At 46.7% G+C, this 23307-nt stretch overlaps 1 protein-coding gene across 1 annotated transcript in view; it reads right to left on the reverse strand.

Moving 5' to 3' along the window:
• The window catches only part of CACNA1B (calcium voltage-gated channel subunit alpha1 B), a 158999-nt gene that overhangs the window by 115850 nt on the left and 19842 nt on the right, over positions 1-23307 (reverse strand). Inside the window, exons 6-8 of the mRNA XM_029960600.1 lie at positions 22232-22299; positions 14964-15070; positions 7628-7690 (exon numbers count right to left, since the gene is read on the reverse strand). Of these exons, the coding sequence (XP_029816460.1) occupies positions 7628-7690; positions 14964-15070; positions 22232-22299 (238 nt within the window). The remainder of the gene's footprint in view (positions 1-7627; positions 7691-14963; positions 15071-22231; positions 22300-23307) is intronic.

Consider the following 23307-nt stretch of genomic DNA (forward strand, 5'->3'; position numbering starts at 1 on the left):
GACCTCTGTCTCCTCTTCTCCAGCTGAACCTCCAAGTCACATCTTCTGCTCCTCTTATGGCCCCTCCAGACCCTTCACCATCTCTGTAGGCCAAGATTGAGATGAGATGGGAACACCTTTATCCCTGGAGACACCTGTCCTCTCTGTCTCTGTTATGGTGATACCTCCACTGGCATTGCCTTAATCCTTGGAAAGTGCCCTTCTGATGAGTGGAGCCTTCAGTTTACCTGCAACCACCCAGTCCTCATGTTCCATCCTGTGCTCCATTTCCATGGGACCACACAGGGGTGGGACACAAAGCCCTCAGTCTCCCTGCAGTGACTCCCTAAAGTAAAACCCACAGGAAATCCTCAGGCAGCTCCCAAGGACACAGCCTGTCCATCAGTGCCCATCCAAGCCAAGTCATAAAGAAAATCTCCTAAATCAGACTGGGTGGAAGGAGGAAGGTTGAAGATGCCAGGCAGAGGAGACACTCAGACCCTGCCAGCTCTGACACAAGATGTGTCACTCCAGGGGGTTTTTTAGTTGTGTTTCAGCTACACCCAGAACATAAATCAGCCTCGAAATTACCTCTGAGGTGCTAAAGCTTCCACTGTACATCACTCCTGGCTGACAGAACCTGCAGAAAGCACATATTAACACAGCCTATTTGGCTAAAATCCCTTCCTGAAAGCAGCCACTGTCATTACAGGCTGGAATTTCCCAGCATCCAGAAATGAGCTGCATCCTTAACGTTGACACGAGGAGCGGAGGCGATTGCCAAAAAGGCTCCAGCACCCCACCACCCGCTGGCTTTGGCTGCTAACAAGTCAAGAGCAGGAGGTTCAGAAGCAATGGCTGCATCCTTTCCTTGTTCTACAGGGAAAGACACTTAAAAAAAACCAGCCAAAAACAAAAAAACAAGTAGGAAATATATGAAGCACAGCAAAAATCCAACGAGGACAAAGCGGAGCTGCCAGCGAGCTCGTTATCGTGTCCAAGCCGGGGAGGAACATCGGTGCCAGGGCACATCAGACCTGCTGGAGGGAAGGGGAGCGAAGCATCCGAGCAGGCAGGGCCCTCTGGGGACAGCCTTTGGGGCCCTCGGAGCCAAAACAGCAGCAGCTGGAGGGAAAGTGTCCATCTGCCCGTCCGGCTGTGTCCCGGTTCTCTCCGAGTTCTCACAGCAGCGATTCCCGGGGGCAGCTCCCCCTCTCCCAATGCTCTGCTCCGCCCGGCCACACGGAGCTCCGGGGCTCATTTATGGCACAGCAGGAATGGCACCTTTAAAACTAAGCACGGGCGTTTCGTTCCCTGTTCCTCGTGAGGATGCGGGGCAGATACACCAAAATAAGGGATGGAAAAACAGCAAACAGGGCAATAATTATTTCCTCTGCTCCCCCCATCACTTAATTCTGCGTGAGCAGGGACAGGCACAACCCATCTACAGCACAAACGAGGCATGACTTGTCCAAACTGGTAAAAAAATGAGCCTTTGTGATAACAAATATTTATTCCACAAGGAAAAGAAAAACTATTTATGGAGCCAACTCCTTATGTGAAACCTTGTTTTCTTCTTAAAATCCTTCTGATCCATTAAAAGAATTGCCCCGTAAATCACTTCTGACTTGCAGACACGGTACAAACATTGCTGTTAATTCTCTTGCTTTATAATTCCTTCCCATCCATATCTTCTGTCTATAGAATATTCCTAATTCTTTTAAGGGTACTGGCATTCTATTCAGTTTTCAGATCCTCTAGGCTTGAACTGTTGTAGTAGATAATGCTGCTAATTCCAGGTTTTGCTGGGATTAAGAAGCCAACAAACAACTCCTGCCCGTGGCTGGAAAGAAAACCACACAATTCATGTAGAATCAAATAGAATTCATATTAATGAATCAGTGACTCATGTTGGTATAAGGAAAAAAAGGCAGCCAGTCACTGTGTGGATGGTTCAGGAAAGGAAAGCCTATTTTTAGTCATATTCTAATCTTAGGGTACTCCTGAATGATTAAAGATTTTGTTACCATAACCTTTCCAACCATTGCTTCAGTTCATGGCAATCCTTAAAATTTTGCTTTAGTAAATAATGAATGAAAGCTGACTAGGAGGAACATAATAATTTGATGTTAAAAATACCTCCACATTAGACTGTGGGTACGAGAGAGTGTGTTCTGAGTGCACATGAAAGGGAATTTCTTGTTAAAATACAGCTCCAACCAAAAAACCATGCGACAAAACCTTCCCCCTAAAATCTCATTCTCTGTTCATAAACTTGGAGTTCATAAACTCTCCACATTTCCATTTTCCACTCGGAAAACACAAGGAAACCTTTCGGTCCGGGGCAGGCAGCACAAAGCAGAGTGTTCTGTCTCTCTTGGATTTGATAAACCGATTTTCTTTCAGGTGAACTCACCACCAGTGGTTAAATTTGCTTTGCCAGTGACCCCAGGAGTTGCTGCTTGGATGCTCCAGCACCTTTTCTTCCCCCTGAGCTCCCCCAGGAGATGCTCTCAGCTCTCCTACTGAGCTGCTGCCTCACACACACACACGTTGGTCCTGCAGAAAACACTGCCCAGTCCCTTCCAATTTTTATTCTCAGATTTAATTTTGGGTTTATATGAGAGAATTTTTGATATGGCAGTTTCTTGGAAAGAAAACATTTTCTTCCATAATATTTCTCCCCATATTAGCTAAAAACTCTAAATTAGTAATGTGGTCAAAGCCTAGACTGCCTGTAAATCACACCCTTACCTTCAGAAACTCGCTGCTGGAATCTGAGATGCCTTTCAGGCTGTCACAGATGCCAATTTTTTGATCAAAAAAGTTCACTAAATGCCAGGTTTTGATTTTTTTCCCCCCAATGTTATCATTAGTCTGTTATTTCTACTCATTTTCCCTGTTCTTTTAGACAATTTGGAGAGCTGCAGACACAGGGGGTGCTGAGCCACAGGGAATTGGTCTCAGCAGGAGGAGGAAGCTGAGATGTCTGAGGGGGATAATGCTGAGCATCTCTGGGGGGCTTTGGGGAGCAGCTGAGCTCCTGGGGCCAATGTGGAGCCTGAAAGTTCCTAAAACCACAGACTGGGTTGGGTTGGAAAGGACCTTAAAATTATCCAGTCCCACCCCCTGCCATGGGCAGGGACACCTCCCACCAGCCCAGGTTGCTCCAAGCCCCTCCAACCTGGCCTTGGACACTCCCAGGGATCCAGGGGCAGCCACAGCTTCTCTGGGCAACCTGTGCCAGGGCCTCCCCACCCTCACAGCCAACAATTCCTTCCCAATATCCCATCTGACCCTGCCCTCTGGCAGTGGGAAGACATTCTCTGTGTACTGTCCCTCCATCCCGTCCCCAGTCCCTCTCCAGCTCTCCTGGAGCCCCTTCAGGCACTGGAAGGGGCTCTGAGGTCTCCCTGGAGCCTTCCTTTCTCCAGCTGAACACCCCCAGCTCTCCCAGCCTGGCTCCAGAGGGGCTCCAGCCCTCTGATCCTGTTGGTGCCTCCTCTGGACTCTCTCAAACAGCTCCACACCCTTCTTACATTGGAGACCCCAGAGCTGGGCACACAACTCCAGGTGGGATCTGCCCCGAGCAGTTTCCAACGTATCAAACCAAAATCCAGGAGAGATCCAACACTTTGCTGCCACTCCCCTGAGGTGTCTGTGGCCCCAATTTCCTACAAGCATTAAAATAATGACACGATACTGCTGCTGCTGCTTTGGGGTTTGGCCACAGCCGAGCCCTGGTTTTGTGCAGCTCTGAAGGGATGCAAAGCTCAGCCAAGGCGAAGCTTCCCAGTGTTAAAGGAGCCAAAATTTCACTGCTTCCTGCTGGAGTTTTTCACAGCAGAATGATTTCACTCAGCCACAACTCACCACCCTCCACGCTGCTCCCCGTTGCTCTAATAATAAGAATTTCCTAATTGTTTTCAGTAAAAGTGCATCCCATAAAAATCTGACCCAGATCCGAAGAAAATGCCAGAAAATATTTCTTCTGTCTCAAGTTATGTTGGTGTCCTCAGACACCAGATCCTTCTTCAGCCCTCGAGGTTTGTCTGGTATTTCAGTTATGATTTGTGATCACATAATTTCAGGCTCGGTAATAAATAACGGGGTGAGAGAGTTAAAAGCAAAATCAAAAAAAAAAAAAAAAAAAAGCAGAGTTAAAAGCCACATTGCTATGGCTTGATTTAACAAAAACCACACTGAGGTTAAATATGTGGAGCCATTAAGTTCTCCTAAACCCCAGGAAAATTATATTTACTTTAAATTATTGCTTTCGTCTTAAGTGATGAAGCCCCACTCTCCATTCTGGCCGTGACACTTCAATATCCCAGAGCAAAGTCCCCCCATAAACTCCAGGCTATTGATAAAAACCAAGACAAAACACACCAGGGAACGGTGTCACAGCCCCTTTTTTTTGGCACTAAGAGGATGTGGAAATAAAGCCCAGACAGTGAATATAAAAAAGCAAGAGATAAAGATCAAGAATAATTTGGGTTCTTGGCTGGCAAATGACAAATTCGTCCTGGGAGAGGATATTTAAGGGGTTTCATTTCCCTCTGTGTGAGATCAGCCTGTCCACACTTGGGATGGTGCAGCAGGGACGTGATGTGGTGGTTGGGGTGGGAAAGAAGGAACTGGGGTAGGAAAGGAAACTAAGTTTTATTCTGGAAAAAAAATTGGCAGGTTCGGTACTTTTGGAAAAAAAATCATCCCCACCTTGTGAAACACTGGCTTTCCCTTTATTTACCATCCTAGAAATTGCCTTAAGAACATGGAATTTGTCCTGTCTGACACCTCAGGATCTTGTTAGAAATGAACCATCAACAACAGCAACACAAAGAAAACCTCAGGTGAGTGAATGCACCAGTTGGGATTTCATCACCCCTTGCAATGTAAGGATTCACAGGAAAATTCAACACCCCACAGCTCCTAAATTCCCCACTACTGGAAGAACCCAACCCAATTATTCCCTTGGCTGTGTGTCATTGCCTATGTACATTTAAATTAGCTGCCAGTATGTATTTTAGATAAATGCTGATCTACTTAAAGAAATAGAGCATATCTCTATTTAATGACCTTCTCTCAGTGAATGAAAAATGTATTTTGTACTTCTTGCCTTGCCTCTATCACGAATTTGTTGTAGCACGAAAGGCTGGAATTAGCACAAGAAAATGACTCACCTTGGTTTTAATTTATTGGTTTTTTAAGAAACTAGCTCAGGGATTTTGTCTCTAATTTCTCTCCAACTTAGAATTATTATTTTTTTTAAAATAATCAAAGAAAGAACATGGAGAAAACCCAGCTCAAAAGGTTTTGGAATAAGCTTTGTTCTCTCAGAGCAGATGAGCGTGGCTTTGTAAATCCTGGTTCTTAGTGATATTAAAGGCACAGGGTATTTTATACTGTTCAAGCAAAGGAACAGGGAATTTTTTGCAAAGTTTTAAAAGCTCTTTTTGATTAGTAGATTACTGTCCCAGAAGTGAGAGCACTTATATCTGTTCAGTGTAATTACAGCAAAGCACTCGCAGTGGGTAGAACCAGAGGGATATAAAAGCACCCTAAACCTGTCTCAACATTCACCCAGGGAACAGGAATCCACAGCACCTGCCTGGCTCTGGGAGGGGTTTCTCCAGTTTATCTATTTGCATTTAAAATCAACCCCCCCCATTTCTAACCAGGTGAGTAAATAAACCTTCAGCTGAGTAAATAAACCTTCAGATGCCTCCACACCTCAGGGGGGCTCTGCTGATGCCCTGTTGTCTCTGGGACTTCATACACTGCACCCTCTGGTGAGGTTCAGAGATTTATTTCATCCAAACAAGGGGGTTTGCTGGGGAAATGCTCTTTATTTCTCATTTAGAAAAAAAAAAAGCGCCCGCTCAGCTCCTCCATCAAAAGCAGCCCTGGTTTGCATAGGAAATTACAAATTATGGCCCAGACGGTGCAGAGAGATGGGAGAGAGGATGAGAAACCTCAGTGACAGCTCTTTGCAGTACAAATTGATTCTGTTCAGAGAACAGATGTGAGTCATATCAGCAAAAGCAGCCTCTATTATCCTGTCTCTCTGGCTGGTGGGGAGTTGGGAACAGACCCAAACCTCCTTCCAAGGGGGTTTTAGTACCTGCAGTTTGATTTTGTCACTTTATAAAAGGCAGCTCTGCCTCTGGAAGTTTGGAAAAGGGGCCAAATTCTTTATTCTTTATTCTTAATTGGGAAAATATTGACTCAGACCAGTTTGGTGCAACTTCTACTGGAGCAAATCCAAGTGTTGGGGAGAGGGCAAGTGGGCAGCACCTCCCCTCCATCACCACCTTCAAACATTCCCCCTCCTCCTGCTGGGGTGGGAGACAAGGGGAAATTTCCTTCCCCTTTCCAAAGGGAAGGACACCTCTCTCTGCAGCTTCCTGCCTGTCCAGACTCCCAGCAGCCAGGAAATGCATTGGGAGAAATGAGTCCAAACCTGCCTTGGTCTGGTTTAATCCCCTCATTTTTCACTGTCCCAGCCCTGTGAGACATCAACCCTCAGCACAGACACATCAAACCTACTTTTGTTAGTCACAAAAGCTCAGTCTTGGTCACACAGAAGCCAAACTCAAAAGTATTTTTAATACAAACACCCCCAAGACACCCAGGAAAAAAGGAAGATGTCAGGAAGCTGGTGGGAAAGCTCCTTTGCTTCACCGTACCTTGGTCCCCGCTGGGGTACAAACCCCACACGGGTTGGAACTGCACTTACTTGTCTCTCCAAAAGCATTAAAGAAGAAAGACAACATCACAGGGTAAGAGATAACCCAAAGCAGAGACACTCCCACGGGTCGATGAGAAGCTCACGAGGAGTTTTGTTGGATTAGTCAGATGAGAAAAAATGATATTTTCTACAAACCTGCAGCGGCGTCAAAGCGCCCCCTGATTGACAGCACAGCCAGCAAGATTGGTTTGTTAGGAAGCACAGGGAGTGAAGGGAAGGTTTCCACTGTGTTTGCTCGACCTCAGGTCCATGGGAGTTGCCAAGTGCCTCATTTTTATAAAATCTGTAGCTTTAATTTCCAGCTCGAGAAGGTCAGAGCTCACAACCAGTTTCCCAAGGATGTCTCTACAGAGTTTTCCAATTTAGTTTCACTTGGACCCCATTTCCAGGAGTTTCTTTGGAAGTCCTCCTCCAGCTTGCACTCAAAGAGTGCACTTTGGTTCTCCTACTGAGCCCGAGGTGCAAACACTGGTGGAACATCAAAGCCATCAGCCCAGTGCACAATAAACACAGAGAACAGAAGTACAAGTGAGAACGAGACAAACCATCAAACGAGGGCAGATGGGAAAAGAGGGGGAAAGAGTTAAGGAAGGAATGATGGAAATAATTAAGGAGATGAGAGAAAAATGAAGGAAAGAAGGGGAGGAAGAGTCACAGTCAATGGATGAAACACTACAGAGTTGCTCACGATCAAATCACAAGCATCATATGACAATGTTCCAGCCCTTCCACTGGATGTTGGTCTGGAGGTTTTCCACAATGATGGGAATGATTCTTGGAAAAAAACAAGGAGGGACCGAAGGCACCAGGAGAAAGGGAAAGAGGGTGGTTTATAAATACAGAGGTAGAAATGATAAATAATCCATTTACTGAATATTGTAACAGAGAGCAACTCACGGTGAATTTACGCTGGAGACTGACGAGCTGCGAGATACAGTACCTCGAGTTTGCTTTACAAAACTGCACATGCAAAAACAAAACAAACAAAGAAAACAAAAAGTGAGAAAAGAAAAAAGGGGGGGAGAAAAAAAAAAAACCAAAACCAACCAACAACAGAAAAGAAGAAGAAGAAGAAGAGCAGAGAAACCATAAGAGACATCGGGGAGGAGGCTCGTACAGGCCGTGTCCTACGGGATGCAGACGTGCACCTCGGGAGGAGACCAGGCAAGCTTCACAAAGTGGGGAAGTCACAGACACACCACCCTCTGGGCGAGGGGAGACAACCAAAGAATCAAAAAACGGAACCAAAGGGTGGGGGGGTAAAGAAATTAAAAGGTGAACCAAAAGCCACAGGATGATGCGGGGCCGTCGCGCCTCCGTGTGCCATACTCACGGCGTGGGGTCCTCCGCGGAGTCACCGCCGGGGCCTCGGGGAGAGGCCTTTGGAGGACCAGGTGGGGATTGCTTTTACAGCTGTGCTGCAAAGAGTCCTTTCCAAGTGGGAGCAAGATGCTAATTCCTGCTCCAGCCCTGGGGCACCAGGAGGAAGCTTAACACGGAGAACATGGGCTGGGGAGAGGACCCGGGGCCACATCCCGGCTCCAAAATCCACCTGAGCTCCAGCAGGAAGCTTCTCCTCAGTCCCTGCCTCAGATGTGCTCTTCAGAGGCACCTACCTCTCTCCTGTGATGGGGACAGGGATGTGCCTGGGCTCAGACTGGCCAAATATGGGTCACTGGGTCTGAAAACCTCAGCTCTGCTGCGGCTTCATCAGGGCAGGCCCAGAATGGAAAGGAGCTTCTTTCAGTTCACAAGTTATTTTGTGGATTCTCCTCCATCCAGTGTTTATCTAAACACCATAAATGTGGGGGGTTCTAAACATGGAAATCACTGAATTACACAGAAAAAGAGTTTATTCTGCCTCTGGTAGGGAATCTACAGAAAAGCTCAGGATAGATCTTGAATGAGGCATTAATTTTTTCCTAGTTATAAAAGATAATTTTGATCAATCTACATCATGCAGAGAACTGTCCCCAAGACTGAAAATGAAATCCCTTCACCTCCTGGGTTTGCCTTTCCAGCTGCAGCATTTTTTCTCCTGCTTCCATGAGAGTTTTAATCTGTTAACAATCAATACCAGCAAACCAGAAGGCCAATTAAAGTCTAATGTCCTTTGGATATCATATAAGCAGAGTTTTTAATATACATTTATTACAATTAATGGATTATTCTAAACAGAAATGTTGGCCTGGGTAATATATATATATAACAAAAAATCCAGAAATTCAGAAACCTGGCATGAATATAGGAGAAATTATGAAAGGCATCATAAAAGTTTGGCTTGAAGCAAACAATCTGCTGAAACAGGTAAAATATGCTACCTAAGCTTCAGTATTTCTACATTTTTATTGTGCCAAATGAAATAGGAGTCAAAGTGGGGTTGGCATGCCCTGCTTGCTTGCCAAGAAAATGATTGTTTCCAGGTTGCTCAAGCTGGGGATCTTTTTACTCCTTGGCCGGAGGCTGAACCCCCAGGATGTCAGGGAAACCCTGCAGAGAACAAGCACTAATGGCCTCGAGCACAACTAAGAAATTTCTCTGGCAAAACAGGTGGAAAAACTCAGGATGGAGGAGAATGTGCTGGGCTGCCCTCCTTTGCCTGAAGTCAGCACCAAGTCTGGTGCAACACCTGTGGCAATTTTGGGTTGAATTGCTGAGAGGGATCTCCACATCCCTCAGCAGGAGGCTGGGATGATCCAGGGGGTTTATCCCAGCCTTGGTTGGGGCAGTGCAGGGTGGAGGCCACGCTCTCCTCCTGCCAAGTCTCCTTGTCACTTGGCCAGCCCCTGTTACACAAGCCCTGCAGCTCTCCAGGTTCACTCCTCTGCTGCCACTGCTGCTTTTTTGTAACCAGAAATTTGAGTGAATTTGTGCTGGGTGAAAAACCACGAAGCAAAGCCACCTCCTTCTCCAAAGCACAGTACTTGAGTTCCACTGGATGCTACTTACCATCCCTGAGGGACAGGGCACAGAGAGGGTCTCTGGGTGGAGCTCAGTCACTGGCACACCACCAGCAAGGACAAAAAAAGGTAAATCTAACAGGAGGAATCACAGGACCCCCACACACACACCAACACACTCCAAGGGGGAAAAGAAAAGGGAAGAAATCACGAGCCAGCAAGAGATAAAGAACAACTCCTCTAGTCTACACATCCCCCAGCACAGCAGGGACACGGGCTGGGTGTTCACACACACTCCTTGCTGGGTCCTTGTTGGGCACCCACAGCCCAACAGAGGTGTGGGAACAGACCACAGTGTTCCCAAGACAGGGGGGAAAATATGGAGTCTCTGAGATGGAAAATGTCCTGGAGGAACAGAGCAATTCCCCCTCCCTCCCCTCCGCCCCCAGACCGGTACAAAAGGGACAGGCAGCTCTGAGAAGTCACAGGGAAGGGTTGGGCCACCTCTCTTTGCTCCTGGAGCTTCTCTCCTGGCTTTTCTAACTTGCTGTGGGGCTGCAATTAAAGTGGCAACTGCTCTGAACAACTCTTTGAGGGACCAGTCAGAGCCTGGAGATGAAGAGCTCGTGGGAGGCTGGAAGGTTGTCCTGGGAAGCACAAGTAACTCGGGAAAATGGCACCGGGTAATTCCACAGCATTTGGGTTTGGTGCCCACATCCAGGAGGTCTCTCTCACTGTCCACCACATTTCCTCCACCACATCTGGGAAGTTCTCCTCCCATCCAAAACTCACCCCCTCCATACCTGTGATTGAATAATTCCCCTGGGTCTGGCTACAGCTGTAACCATGTTTTTAATTCCATGTGGAATTAAAAAAAACAAACCCGAACCAAAGTCACAGAATGCACATGGTTTCACTCAGTGTGACTTCACACAACTACCTACAGGCTCCTACAAATTTAGGATTGCTAAAAACATTTGCTATTTTAAGACTTTTCCCAAGAAAAGGGGAAAAGAGGCCACTGGAAAATCCAGTGGCTCTGGGTGCCAGGGAAGCCACAGCTCGTGTCCCTCTGGCTGGTCTGGCTGGGCCAGGGGTGCTCATCTCAGCCCCTTTTGTACGTGCCATTGGTGCATCTCTGGCTGGCACAGAAAAGGTGGAGGAGGAACCCAAACACAGGGAATTGAGGCATCAGGTTGAGCAAAAACAGGGAATAAAAGATATGTTTGCACTGGGGGCTCTGCGAGCCTGATGGCTCTTCCTTCCACTTTCCAGTGGCACCACAAAGTTCTTTGCCTTCTAATCATCCCCTTTCCCCCCCTCCTCCATTCTGGCCACCCAGGAGCTGCACCAATGGTTTGCTCCAAAGACCCCTTGGTCTGTACAGTGGCTCAGTTCCAGAGGCTGAGTGGTCTCAATGTTGCAGGACACAGAGGGGCTTCAACACAACGCTGGGCAAACTGAACGACCCCAAAAACTCACCTCCAGAAACAACAAAGCAAGGAAAACGCTAAACAGAAAACAAACACAGACAAAAAAAAAATCACAAAAATAAGAATGGAACAATGGGCTCAAATTAAACACGTGTTTTCAAGCAAACGTTGCAACAATGACAAAAGCAACGTGTACCACCTAAAGGTTTTAAACCTGGAAAGCCACAAAATTAAAGGGGCCCTTCGGGGTAGAGTTCACCAGGTGAAGAGACAAACTGTGGTCAGGCAAATCTGTCACCCTGTGGTGGAGCAGGAGGCAAACCACAGGAATCCTGGAATGAAGGAGCTACAAACAAGTGCAGAGTGTTGTAAGGGAGCCCTGTGAGGCAGATGTGAGACTGATGATGCCTCGACACCACTGCAGCGATGAGCAGGTTATTAAAAGAGATCCCCAGGACATCCATCAGTCACAAAGCAATCCGTGGCTCACACAGCAGTGTGAAGGTGAAGGTGCCTCTTCAGACCCTCCAAGCTGACACACTAAATAAGCAACCAGGTTTTCCTGCTTAAGAAAGGATGTTTTGCAGCCAACGCAAGAGAGTGAAGATTTTTTGGAGGTCAGTTGTGAAAGGAGGCTGGAATGGCAGAGGAGAGAAGAGGGCACAGCCTTGAGCTGCCCCAGGGCAGGTTTAGGTTGGCCATTGGGCAGAAGTTGTTTGCAGAAAGAGGGATCAGCCCTTGGAATGGGCTGCCCAGGGAGGGGGTGGAGTCCCCGTCCCTGGAGGGGTTTGAGCAGAGCCTGGATGTGGCATCAGTGCCATGGGCTGGGTGACAAGGTGGGGTTGGGTCAAGGGTTGGACTCCATGATCTCAGAGGTCTTTTCCAACCCGTTTGATTCTGTGATTCTGTGTAATTGGTGCTGGGAAACTGCAGGCAAGGGAAAACCAGAAGTGGAAGAGCAGACAGAGAATCACAGGATATTGTGAGTCTGAAATACCCACAGGGATCAGCAGGTCCAGCTCTTAAAGTGGGATCAAAGCCACGAGCTGGGTGTAGTGACAGCACTGAGCTGATCTCAGGGTCACCACGGAGGGTGGAAAGGCCTGGAAGGAGCTTCTGCGGAGATCCACACCCTCAGTCCTTGATGCAGGACTGACAAGGGAAAGGAATCAAACAGCCAGCACAGCACTTCAGCACTGAACCAGCACAACAACCAGGAGGACTCTTCCCCAGGCTCAGCCCAGGGACAGCTTTGTCACCTCTGTGGGAGGTGGACAAGCACACCAGGGACATGAACATCGTGACTGAGGGAATGCAAGTCATGGTGCCCTCTGCTAACAAACACCACTTTGACTCATGCAGGTGGAGAAAATGCTGATTTTTTTTTTTCAGAACATCCATCCATGCTACAGATGCCTGCCAGGGATGAATTCGTTTTCATCTGAAAAGAAAATTAAACTGTAGAACTAAGAAATGATTCCCCAGGAGAAAATAAAAATACAAACTGATTGGGTGGAGCCACCTTGGCAGGAGGCCTTTGGGAGCTCAATCCCAGTTTTCCCAGTCCTTGTTCACCACCCCCTTGGTTCTACAGGTGTTTGTTTCTCACTTCTTTGTGCCCAAGCTCTGCTTTTGTGGTGCTATTTCCATACACCAAAAATCCCATTTTCAAGCAGTTTTTCACTCTTGGCATGTCCAGCTCTGGATCTGATCCCACAAGACTTGCCATGGACACGGGATCTGCTCCATCTTCAGGATCACTGAGCAGTTTAAGAGCATAAAAAGTGAAGTGATGGGGTAATTTGTGTCACCACTGGACAGAGATATCCAAGGGAAAGGTGCTTCAAACCTGAAAGTTGCCATTGCTGAGCCTCTTTGGAGTCCACAGTGGATGAATTTATGTATAAAACAAATTGCTTTGACATGGATTCATTAGATGCCTTATGGACCAAGAGCCAGCACTTCTTTCTGTCTCACAAAACTTCTCCCTTGCCTTTTCCTCTACATCATCATCCATTTGAGCATCACCTTATTGAACTTAATGCCATTTTTTTGTCCAAATTAAAGCCCTGTGAGATTTGAGAGAGGCCCTGGGAGCATCTCACTGGTCCTACAGCAGAGCCAAGAGGAAATCTCAGGATGGGGGTCAGGAGGTGTGGGAATGATTGACTTTCAACTGTGCTCACTGAATGCTCCCACAAATGTGGGGTCTGGGCAGATCCAACTTGAGGTAAAATAAGCAGAAATCCATATTTTTGTCTTCATTTTGAATTGCTGTCACAAAACTGGCCCTGTGCTACTGAAAAACAGGTGAAAAAATCATGGAATAAAGTGATTCTAAGCAATTTAAAAGTGTGGTGTGAGACCTTCACTCCATTAAAGTGGGTTGGTTTTTTCTGCTGATTTCTAAGAAATCTTCACATTGATTAAAGAAGAAGAAAATATTCATCATCACCTCGCATTTTAAAATAAGAGGACCAAGAAATTAATCAAAGAACAAGAGCAACTGCCCTCATTTGGCTTCTCTTCAAGACTGGACAGGAAAGCATTGTAAGGAACAGATTATATTTAAAACCAACAAACAGACACAGCATAAAGAGGAGCTGATTTAAGCAGAAATGGCAAATTAAAATGGCAAGAAGAATAAAATAGCCAAATTAATAATAATCTTTCCCTTCACATATAACAGACTGGCTCCATTTGGCCCATTGTCTTTGATGAAGTGGATTAAACTCCCAATAACGAGGGTCTCAAGAGCTTTGCACTGAAAGAACAAGGAGGGATCCGGGTGCATTCCAGAGATTTGGCAACAAAATCGAACAGGAAATTTCTATTTTAACTCCTGAGCTTCCCCAGCCCTTGGAGGTCTCCCCTATAAAAAGGGTCTGGAAAACATCAGCAGCTCTCAGTAAAAATATAAAAGTCAAATATCTTGGTGCTGGTTGCCCTGATGTTAAAATTCCAGAAGAGTTCAGTGAACTTTTCAGAAGAACTTTTGTTTTTCAGTAAATCCTTGCGAGGTATCACAGGATGGAATCCCAGGATGGTTTGGGTTGGAAGGGAACTTAAAGCCCATCCAGTTCCACCCTGTGTCACAGGCAGGGACACCTCCCACTAGCCCAGGTTGCTCCAAGCCCTGCCCAACCTGGCCTTGGACACTTCCAGGTTGGCACATCCCAAGCACAGGCAGAACTGACCTCACCAACACCTGGACAAGTATTCCCACCTACAGATCATCATATCTTCAGTTAGATCAGGATCCGTGGAAAGGTGGTGCCCAAAGCAATGTTTTCCAGGGATTCTGGAGTCACAGAACTCGTGCAGATGTTCTCATCCATAAAATGCAAATTGTTGTTTCTGTCTACAAACCAGTGGCTGTTCACATACGTGGTTTTATTCACCTCAGAACTCTTTCAAATGGCAGAGAAAAAAGAGCTTTCAAGCATATTTTTCAGGCTGATATTGAAGGGGAGGCTTTTACATTTAAATTCTCAGAGATTGTGAAAGAATAGTTAATACATTCCGTGCTCACATTCCTCTGGTCATTAAAAACCCAAAGTGCCACATTAACACTTCACCTGGTGAAATCTATCCTAGGACAGCTTAAAAAAAAAAAAAAAAAAAAAAAAAAGAGATCCTTCTAAAATACAGTTATGTAGAGCAAGGCAAAAGATGAGGCATTACAAAAGAAACCCCACCAAATGAAAGAAACCCTTAATTAAATTCATGGTTAAGTGATCAGCACTGAATATTCAGCCAACCTAAAGCCCTGCCAGGAACAGAGATGGTCTAGAAGGGCTCACAGAGTACCATGGGATGCTCCAGTGGGACAGACACACAGTGACACTGAAAAACAGCCCCCAGGTGGTTCCAGTTCCCAAAGAAGCAAGGAGTGCTTACGCTGCTATGGAAATGTTGGCTGCAGACATGGGGCTCACTTCGGCCACTTCCTTGGCCTTCTGCAGGGCCAGCTTCTGGTTGGTGGCTTCCTCCATCTCCTCCTCGTCCTGGGGGGGGAAATCAAGAGAAATCAGAGCACACAACAACCCCCAGAGCTCCCCAAGGCATGGCTGGGGTGGGACTGTCACTGCTGTGCTGGGAGAGCGGGGGGAACTCACTGACACAGGGCAGGTTTTTGTATCTCCCTGCAAGGACCCCCGGGCAGGGTCTTGGTGTGAGCTGAGAGGGGAAATGAGAGGTTTGGTCGAGTTCTCTGTGCTTTTTCACCAGGAGCACGTGTCCCTCACAGAGCTTTGGTGGCTCTCTGGGGTCTCCTCTCACCCCTGAGCACTGGGCAAGGAGAGCAGGGAGAGCCCTGAGCTGATGGTGAGAGAGGGGGATGAGGAGCATGGCCTGAGACACAGGAATGTTTGTCAGACTCCTGAGAGCACAGTCTGGGCTGGATATTGGATGTCAGGAAACACTCTCTAGGCAGAGCTGGGAGCTGGAGCCACTCCTGCAGCTCCACAGAGGGAAAGACAAGCTGGGACAGACAAACTCAGCCACACCAGGGATGTGGATTTTGACCACGAGTGGGACATTTCTGGGGTGCCCTGAGCCCTCTTCACCCCAACCCTGTGTGTGTAAAACCACCCTGAAACCACGTCCTGCTGAAAGGCAGGAGAGAGGCTCCTAAATCCTCCCTGACTTCTTGCCAGTGGGTGACTTTTCTGAAAGAATAAAGCCAATAAAACCCAATGGGTTTGACTGGTCCCAGCAGTTTTTCCCCAGATATTTCCACTCAGATGAATCACTGAGGACTCAGAGGGTGAAAACAAAAAGGCACAGTATTAAATATGGTCTGTAGACTCAGGCATAGAGCAAAAGAGGGTTCTGTCCATGATTTCTGCACACCATGAGGATTTTAAAGCTCTGCTGGCACAGCAAGGGCCTGCAGAGTGTAATTGGGATTTATTTCCTCCTGCCCAACACGAGAAGCACCACTCAGATTCAAACCACAGGACCTCAAACAACGAGATGAGGGCAAAAAACAAAGTGCCTGGTTCATCATCAGTGGTCCTGCAGGGTGAACAGCCCTGAGACTTTTCAGCCAGCCAAATTAATATTAAAATCATGTCAGGATGAGCACAGGAGCTCTGATGGCAACGTCAGCATCACACACAGCCAGGGAATAACCACATGTCACAGGCTCTTCTGTCAAACTTTATGAAAGGCCACAGGTCTCTCCCTCTCTGCCCTTCAACAGCAATGCTGTGAGGGAGTTAATCTTCAAATAACAAGAGCAGGCAGCAAGACATCCAGCTTTGAAATGGGAAATCAGAGATTTATCCACCCCCAATTCCGTCTGCATCAACGGCCCCTTGCTCTGACTTTGGTGTTGTTTCAGCTGAGCTCATTTTGAAACTGTTTTCTCCTTTAGAAGTAAAACAGAAAAGGTGGAAAATTAAGGGGAAAAAAATTGTTAGCATATAAGATTTTTCTTTTTTTTTTTTCCTTTTTCAAATGTTAGCAAATACAACAAGGCAACTCTTAGTGCAGTGAGTGAAGGACTTGAGCCAGGCCAGGAATAAAGGACCTGCTGAGCAATTACACAAGGTCAATATTTCTCAGGTGCCAAATTGCAGTAAATTTATCAGTGGTTTGGAGATCCAGGGGGGTTCATGGTTTAACCCTGGCCAGCAGCTGCTCACTCACACCCACCCTGGTGGGATGGGGGAGAAAGTCAGAGGAGTATAAGTCATGAAATTCATGGATTGAGTTAAAGACAATTTAATAGGGAGAGTAAAAGCCACGAAGACAAGCAAAGAAAGGAATTAAATCCCATTTCCCATCACAGGCAACCCTGTGATCACATCCCTGAGCCCTGCCTAGGACATCAGGGCTCCATCACATGCAACAGTGACTGGGAAGGACAAACTCCAAAGATCCCTCCTTTCCTCCTACTCCCCCAGCTTTATGTGCTGAGCATAAATCCATATATTCTGGAACATCCCATGGGTCAGTTGGATCAGTTTTGTCCTCCCAAATCCCTGTGCACCCCCAACCTCCCCCCTGGGCTCAGCACTAATAAAACATCCCTGGGTCAGACACCATTTCCAGCCCAAATCCAAATCCCAGCCATCAGCTACTGTGATAAAAAATTAACTCTACCCCATCCTAGCCCACCACAAACCTGCAGAATATAAGATTTTTTAATGAGTAAAACCCCAATTAAAAGGCTTTTAAGGATTTTCTTTCACCCCTCAGGTATGTTCAAGTTGTTTCCTCTCTTGAGGAATCTCCGACAGCCTTAAAATCAAAGCTTCTTTTTTTCTTTCTTTGCACCAAGAGCACCAGGTGCAGTTTTTAAAATGGCTTTAAAATGTGTAGCTTCTGCTCTATCCCCCCTGGTGCCTCAGGAATTCTGCTGGATTCCACATTGTGAGGTACCAGCAAAAAATACCCATTGTGTTGTTGTAAATTCAGCCATCCCTAACTCAGAATGAGCCCACTCTTCAGCAGATATTTAATGATATTATTTAATAATAATACTATTTAGAGTATTTAAAAGATTAATATTTATTTAGCAGACTATTTAATAATATTTCTGTAGCTCCTCCCATAGAGAAATTGCAGATCACTCCAAAAATTAATTAATTTTTTGCCTGATATTTGACCTGAGAGGTCTCACTGGAGCTCTGATGGCAACATCCATCCATCCATCCATCCATCCATCCCACCTCCACCACCAGCCCAGCCTGTCACCCTCATTCCACATAAAGTGCACATAAAGGTCTTCCCTATAAGGACATCCCTCTTTTATGATTCCTTTCTGATTTCTAGAGCCCTAAATCTTAATTTAAACCAGTTTACTACATGGCAAACCCCATTTTTGGAGCTAATCATGATGGTAGAGATCATTAACACTGCCTGTTCTTTAATAAGTTCATCAATTAAAGCCCTCACTGTTGGGGGGAGGAGGAGGAGGATCCATGGATGTTCAAATCTTGGTTTGGTTGCTCCAGGATATTATTTCTGGGAATTTCTCAACACTTTCATACATTTTTATGTCAAATTCACACACCCCTTCTACTCCCCCATTCCATGGTTTTATCCTGGTTTCTCAGGGATCACTGAGATCAAAAATAACCACTCTGTGCTTTTAAGATGTTTAGGAAAATAAAGGGTCAGTTTTGGTGGCTTTCCACTCAAGTTTGATGAGGATGAAGGAACTGCTTTACCTCAATCCATGAATTTATCTCAATCCATAAGTGACAAAATTCATGGATTGAGATAAAGACACTTCAGTAGGGAAAGTACAAGCCATGAAGACAAGCAAAGAAAGGAATTAAAGGTGGGATGGTCAGGGGAGAGAAGGTTTTAAAAGCAAATTCGGGGGGCAATTGTAGATTCCATCTCAATAAGTGAACAGGGAGAAAAAACTGCCAATATTTGGGAAAAAATAGAGGGTAGAGAACCCAGAGGCATTTAGAAGAGTTCCCAGAAATCACTAGAAATTGGGTTGGCAGAGTTTGAGTCAGTGGGAAGGGAAGAAAAGGGCAGCACAGAAGAGGAGGGGAGAGAGCAGGTTCTTTATACATTGAAAACAAAGGTGATTCTTTTTTATCCCCTCCTTTTTATGAGTCATTCCTAAGCTCTGGTGAGTTTTGTAACACGCACTGGATGACCAAGCTTAAGTTAAATATAGTTCCAATTCCAAGAATTCCTTTACAGGTCACAAGGCCCAGGTAAGAAATGGTCACAATGCCACTCTAAATAAATCCCCATTATCATCCCAAAGTGGAAATCTCAGCTGAAATGTTCAGTCCTGAGGCTGGAAAGCTTTGTGGCTTCCCAAAACAGAGGCAGTTGCCAACTGCTCCTGGTTTGCCCACATTATGTGCAGCACTGATCTCCATTTGCAGCATAAATGTCAAAAAAGTCCCCCGAGATCAACAGACTCCTGAGTAACTTAATTGTGTCTCTGGGCCATTTTTTTTGCTTTTGCATGATCATATTTACTTAGCAGGAAATCCCTCATTCTCCAGGTATGTGTATAATTGAATCACTTTTATCTTTTTCCTCTTCTTTTGCGAGCCCTGGTGATTTTTTATTTTTTTTTTTAGGATAGTAAATAAAATTAAGTAGAAAAAAAAAAAAAGAGAGTTTCTCAAGAAGCTTTCTGCTTTGGCCATGCTGCTGAATCCATCAATATTTAATTATACTTTATAAACATCAACAAAGTCAGGTTTTTAAGTGGCCCTGTCAGCTGCTGAAATATTCACAAGAAAGCACTTAAAGGATTAAGAAAGAAGCAGGATGAGCTTCATTATCCAAGAATTGTGCCAGGCCTGCTCCTCTCTCTTAGCACATGCAAGGGATTCCCATAAATCTGGGAGGATCTGTGCCTCCAGGCTGGAGATTTCTGGGAGTTTTAGAAAGAATAGAAACAGCTGAGCTGCTGAAAGGGAAAAAATTCCCAGGAAAAATAAACCAAAGAGCCATTAAATGCAGGCCTGAGCTGATTGTGAGAGAGGGGGATGAGGAGCATGGCCTGAGACACAGGAATGTTTATCAGACTCCTGAGAGCACAGTCTGGGCTGGATATTGGATGTCAGGAAACACTCTCCAGGCAGAGCTGGGAGCTGGAGCCACTCCTGCAGCTCCACAGTGGGAAGGACAAGCTGGGACAGACAAACTCAGCCTCAACAGGGATGTGGATTCTGACTGGGGGGTGGGAAATGCTGAGAAATCTGTGTGTGCCTGAGGTGTATCCATGGAACCATGGAGGCTGGAAAACATTCCAGGATCATCAAGTCAACCCAGCACTGCCAGATCCACCACTATCCATGTCCAGAGAAGGGCAACCAGGCTGGGGAAGGGTCTGGAGCACAAGTGCTGTGAGGAGAGGCTGAGGGAAGCTGGGGGGGCTCAGCCTGGACAGAGAGGAAGGCTCAGGGGGAGACCTTTCTCACTCTCTGCAACTCAATGCCTGCCAGGAGGGGAGCCGGGGGGTTCGGGCCTCTTTGCTGCGAGGAACCAGCACGCAGGACAAGAGGGCACAGGCCTGAGCTGCCCCGAGGGGCAGGTTTAGTTTGGCCATTGGGCAGAAGTTGTTTGCAGAGAGAGGGATCAGCCCTTGGAATGGGCTGCCCAGGGAGGGGGTGGAGTCCCCGTCCCTGGAGGGGTTTGAGCAGAGCCTGAATGTGGCATCAGTGCCATGGGCTGGGGGACAAGGTGGGGTTGGGTCAAGGGTTGGACTCCATGATCTCAGAGGTCTTTTCCAACCCAGTTGATTCTGTGATTGATCCAGCACCACATCCGCACCTTTTTGAGCACTTCCATTGAATCATAGAATAGTTGGGGTTGGAAAGGACCTTAAAGACCATCTCATTCCACCCCCTGCCCTGGGCAGGGACACCTTCCACTATCCCAGGTTGCTCCAACCTGGCCTTGGACACTTCCAGGGATGGGGAATGAACTCCTGCACCTTCCTACAACTCCAACAAGAGAAAACATCCTTGCCCACTGCAGCAGCACATGGTTAATGACCTTCTTCTACTGCAAAGAACAGAGAAATCCTGTAAAACACAACCCCTGAGGTGCTTGTGGTGCTGCTTTTGCCCCTGTGACTGATGCCAAGGGCAGTGTTACCAAACAAGTTATGATTCTTTAAGAAAGAGTCTCTGCAGCAGTGGGAGATGTTGGGAAATTCCTTTACCAACAGTGTGTGGTCCCTCTGTCTGTGGTTGATGCTTGGGTTTGTACCACACAGAGCTCAGGACAAATGCCAGAGATCAGGGGGGCCCTGGGGTAGCTCCCTAAATCCATGACTGGTAAGTCTTGTGCCAGCTACTATTTTCATTATTTACTTATATTAGTGATCAATATGTCCTGGGAGGTGTCTTAGTTTTGAGAACATTGATGGAGTGTTGGAGCAAAGAATGATTAAAGAAGTGCAGCATGACCTGAGCACATATTCGAGATACTCCCATGGAAAGGAGATACACCAGAAGATCCAGGAGCATAAAAGGGAATTCTGGGGAATGGGATGTACCCAAATGACCACCAAAGCCCCTGGAAAGACCCCTATTGGTATCCAAAAAAGTTCACTAAAATAATTAGCATATATTCAGGTATTAATGAAATATAATTAACATGCAATATAAATGTGATGAGTATGTATTACTGCCATGGATATAACCTGGGCTGGGGGGTTGCTGCTCGTGAAAGCTTTGAGGAATAATCCCCCTGCATCCAGCACTGCAATAGAGTATTTTTGGCTTTCTAACCCAAAAAAAAGCTGGTTGCAGAGTTTATTTCCCAGGTTTCAGCAGCAGCAGCAGCACAGCAATGGGGGTTCATGGTTTTATCAGTGAGAACAAACTGCAAATGTGCAAAATGTGCAAAAAAAAACCCCCTCATGCTGCTCATAAACACGTCTGAGTGTGGTACAATGGCAAACCCAAAGTATGCAATAATACAAATATCAGGGGCAGTGCTCTTGAAATGCTTCTTGTGCAATCCTGAGGCTGCCAGTTTTTCTCCATAGGGAATGCTCCAATAGAAATCTCCTCCACAGGGGATACTCCAATATAAATCTGTATATATATAGATATATATCTATACCCAAAATTCTGCATACACTGAAGTTCCATCAGTGTCATTTCCATCCCTTGCCAGGACCTGGCTCTTTGCCTGTGCTCAGGCTGGTGCCTCAGGTTTCTCTTACCCTGGTGAGGGGCAGGAAGGTTTAACACCTTCACTGGGTGTTCCAAACACCCTCTGCAAGTTCCAGGGGGTTGACTGGAAAATTTTAATTCTTTAATCCACCCCAAACCTCAGCAAGGGAAGAAACACGAGTGCGAGACCGCAAAGGCAGCGACACAACCTCTGCCTTTGCTCATCCTGAGTTTCAGCTCAGCCCAAACCTGGGAATTGCTTCTCCTCTGCTCTTGGAAACAGCTGAAGTGCCTGAGCACCTCCCCACAGCAGTGAGATGAGCAATGGCCACTGCCCACTCTGTAATAAAACTAAGGAAAGGGCACGAAATATTCACTGCAACGAGCCTGGAATGAAACAAAACCCCGAGAAGAATAAACCTCCTGGTCCTGCTCTGCTGGGAAAGCTGGTGAACAGAGATATGGCACGAGCAGGCTCATTATCAGGTGTAATTTGGGGTCATCAGCTGCTCTGTGAGTTGGAAGAAACAGGAATCTCATCCCTACCTTGGTCAGCTCCTGGGCGTTTGCCAGGTTGTCCACAGCGATGGCCAGGAAGACGTTCAGGAGGGTGTCTTTTGGGAGGCAGATAAGGAAAAACTCCTCACCCAGCAGGCACAGCCAACCCTCCCCCTTCTGCTGCCACCACCCTTCTTTTCCCATTTATGGATTATGGATTGACCCCCTGCACCAGTGCTGTGCCATCATTCCCAATCCACCCCCTCTGCCTGGAGCTCTGCAGCCCAGGAGGTGCTGGACATCCACTTATCTCCTCCCTGGTGGGGACACACACAGGGGCTGAGCAGGGGGGCTTTACAACCCCTAGAGACACCACAGCCCCTGGTTTTCCACTCTGGAAACCCCCCCCTCCACTCCTGCCCACACACCCCTTCATTTCCCCCCCATTCTTTAAAAGGACCACCAGTGGAGCTGCAGGAAATCGGTCACTTTAAAGCCAATATTTGCAGAATAAATACCCAGAGCTACACAAAGGTGTTGGATAGCAGGGAAGATGAAGCTCAGCCACTGCTGGATTGCAGTGATGGGAAAAAAAAACCATCCTGGTTTGTCCTGCTGAAGTCCATCTGACCAGGAGAGCATCCTGGCCATCCTCCCCCCTGACCAGGAGAGCATCCTGGCCATCCTCCCCCCTCAGTGCTCACCCCCAGCTCCAGGAGAGCCCGGGAGCAGCACCCCCAGCCCCAGCTAATGAGCTCTGCAGGGAAACAGCCTGTTAGTCCAGCCCAAATTGCACCCAGCCCAGCTAAACAAGGGCAGTGCCCACGCCTGGCTGGTCCCTCTGCACAGCCCTGCATTAGATCACCGGGACAGAACGTTGGCCTCTGATTATTTATTCATGTTGTATTTTCATTTTTCCACTTTAATGATTTCAGCTCTGGGTTGTTTTATTGTTTTCATTCCAGCTCCGTGTCTGCAAAACGGCCCCGAAACGACTGTAAATCAGGAAACTGTGCCTGGGAAAGGAGGGCAAGCAAAGCAAAACCAAGTTGAAATGACTCTCCCAAGGAGAAAATAGATTTTTCTCTTGCACATTACCTGGTCACAGGAGAGTCACTCACTCC

The sequence above is a fragment of the Manacus vitellinus genome, unplaced genomic scaffold (genome assembly GCF_001715985.3).
Source record: "Manacus vitellinus isolate BGI_N305 unplaced genomic scaffold, ASM171598v3 scaffold_27_pilon, whole genome shotgun sequence".
Classification (NCBI taxonomy): Eukaryota; Metazoa; Chordata; class Aves; order Passeriformes; family Pipridae; genus Manacus; species Manacus vitellinus.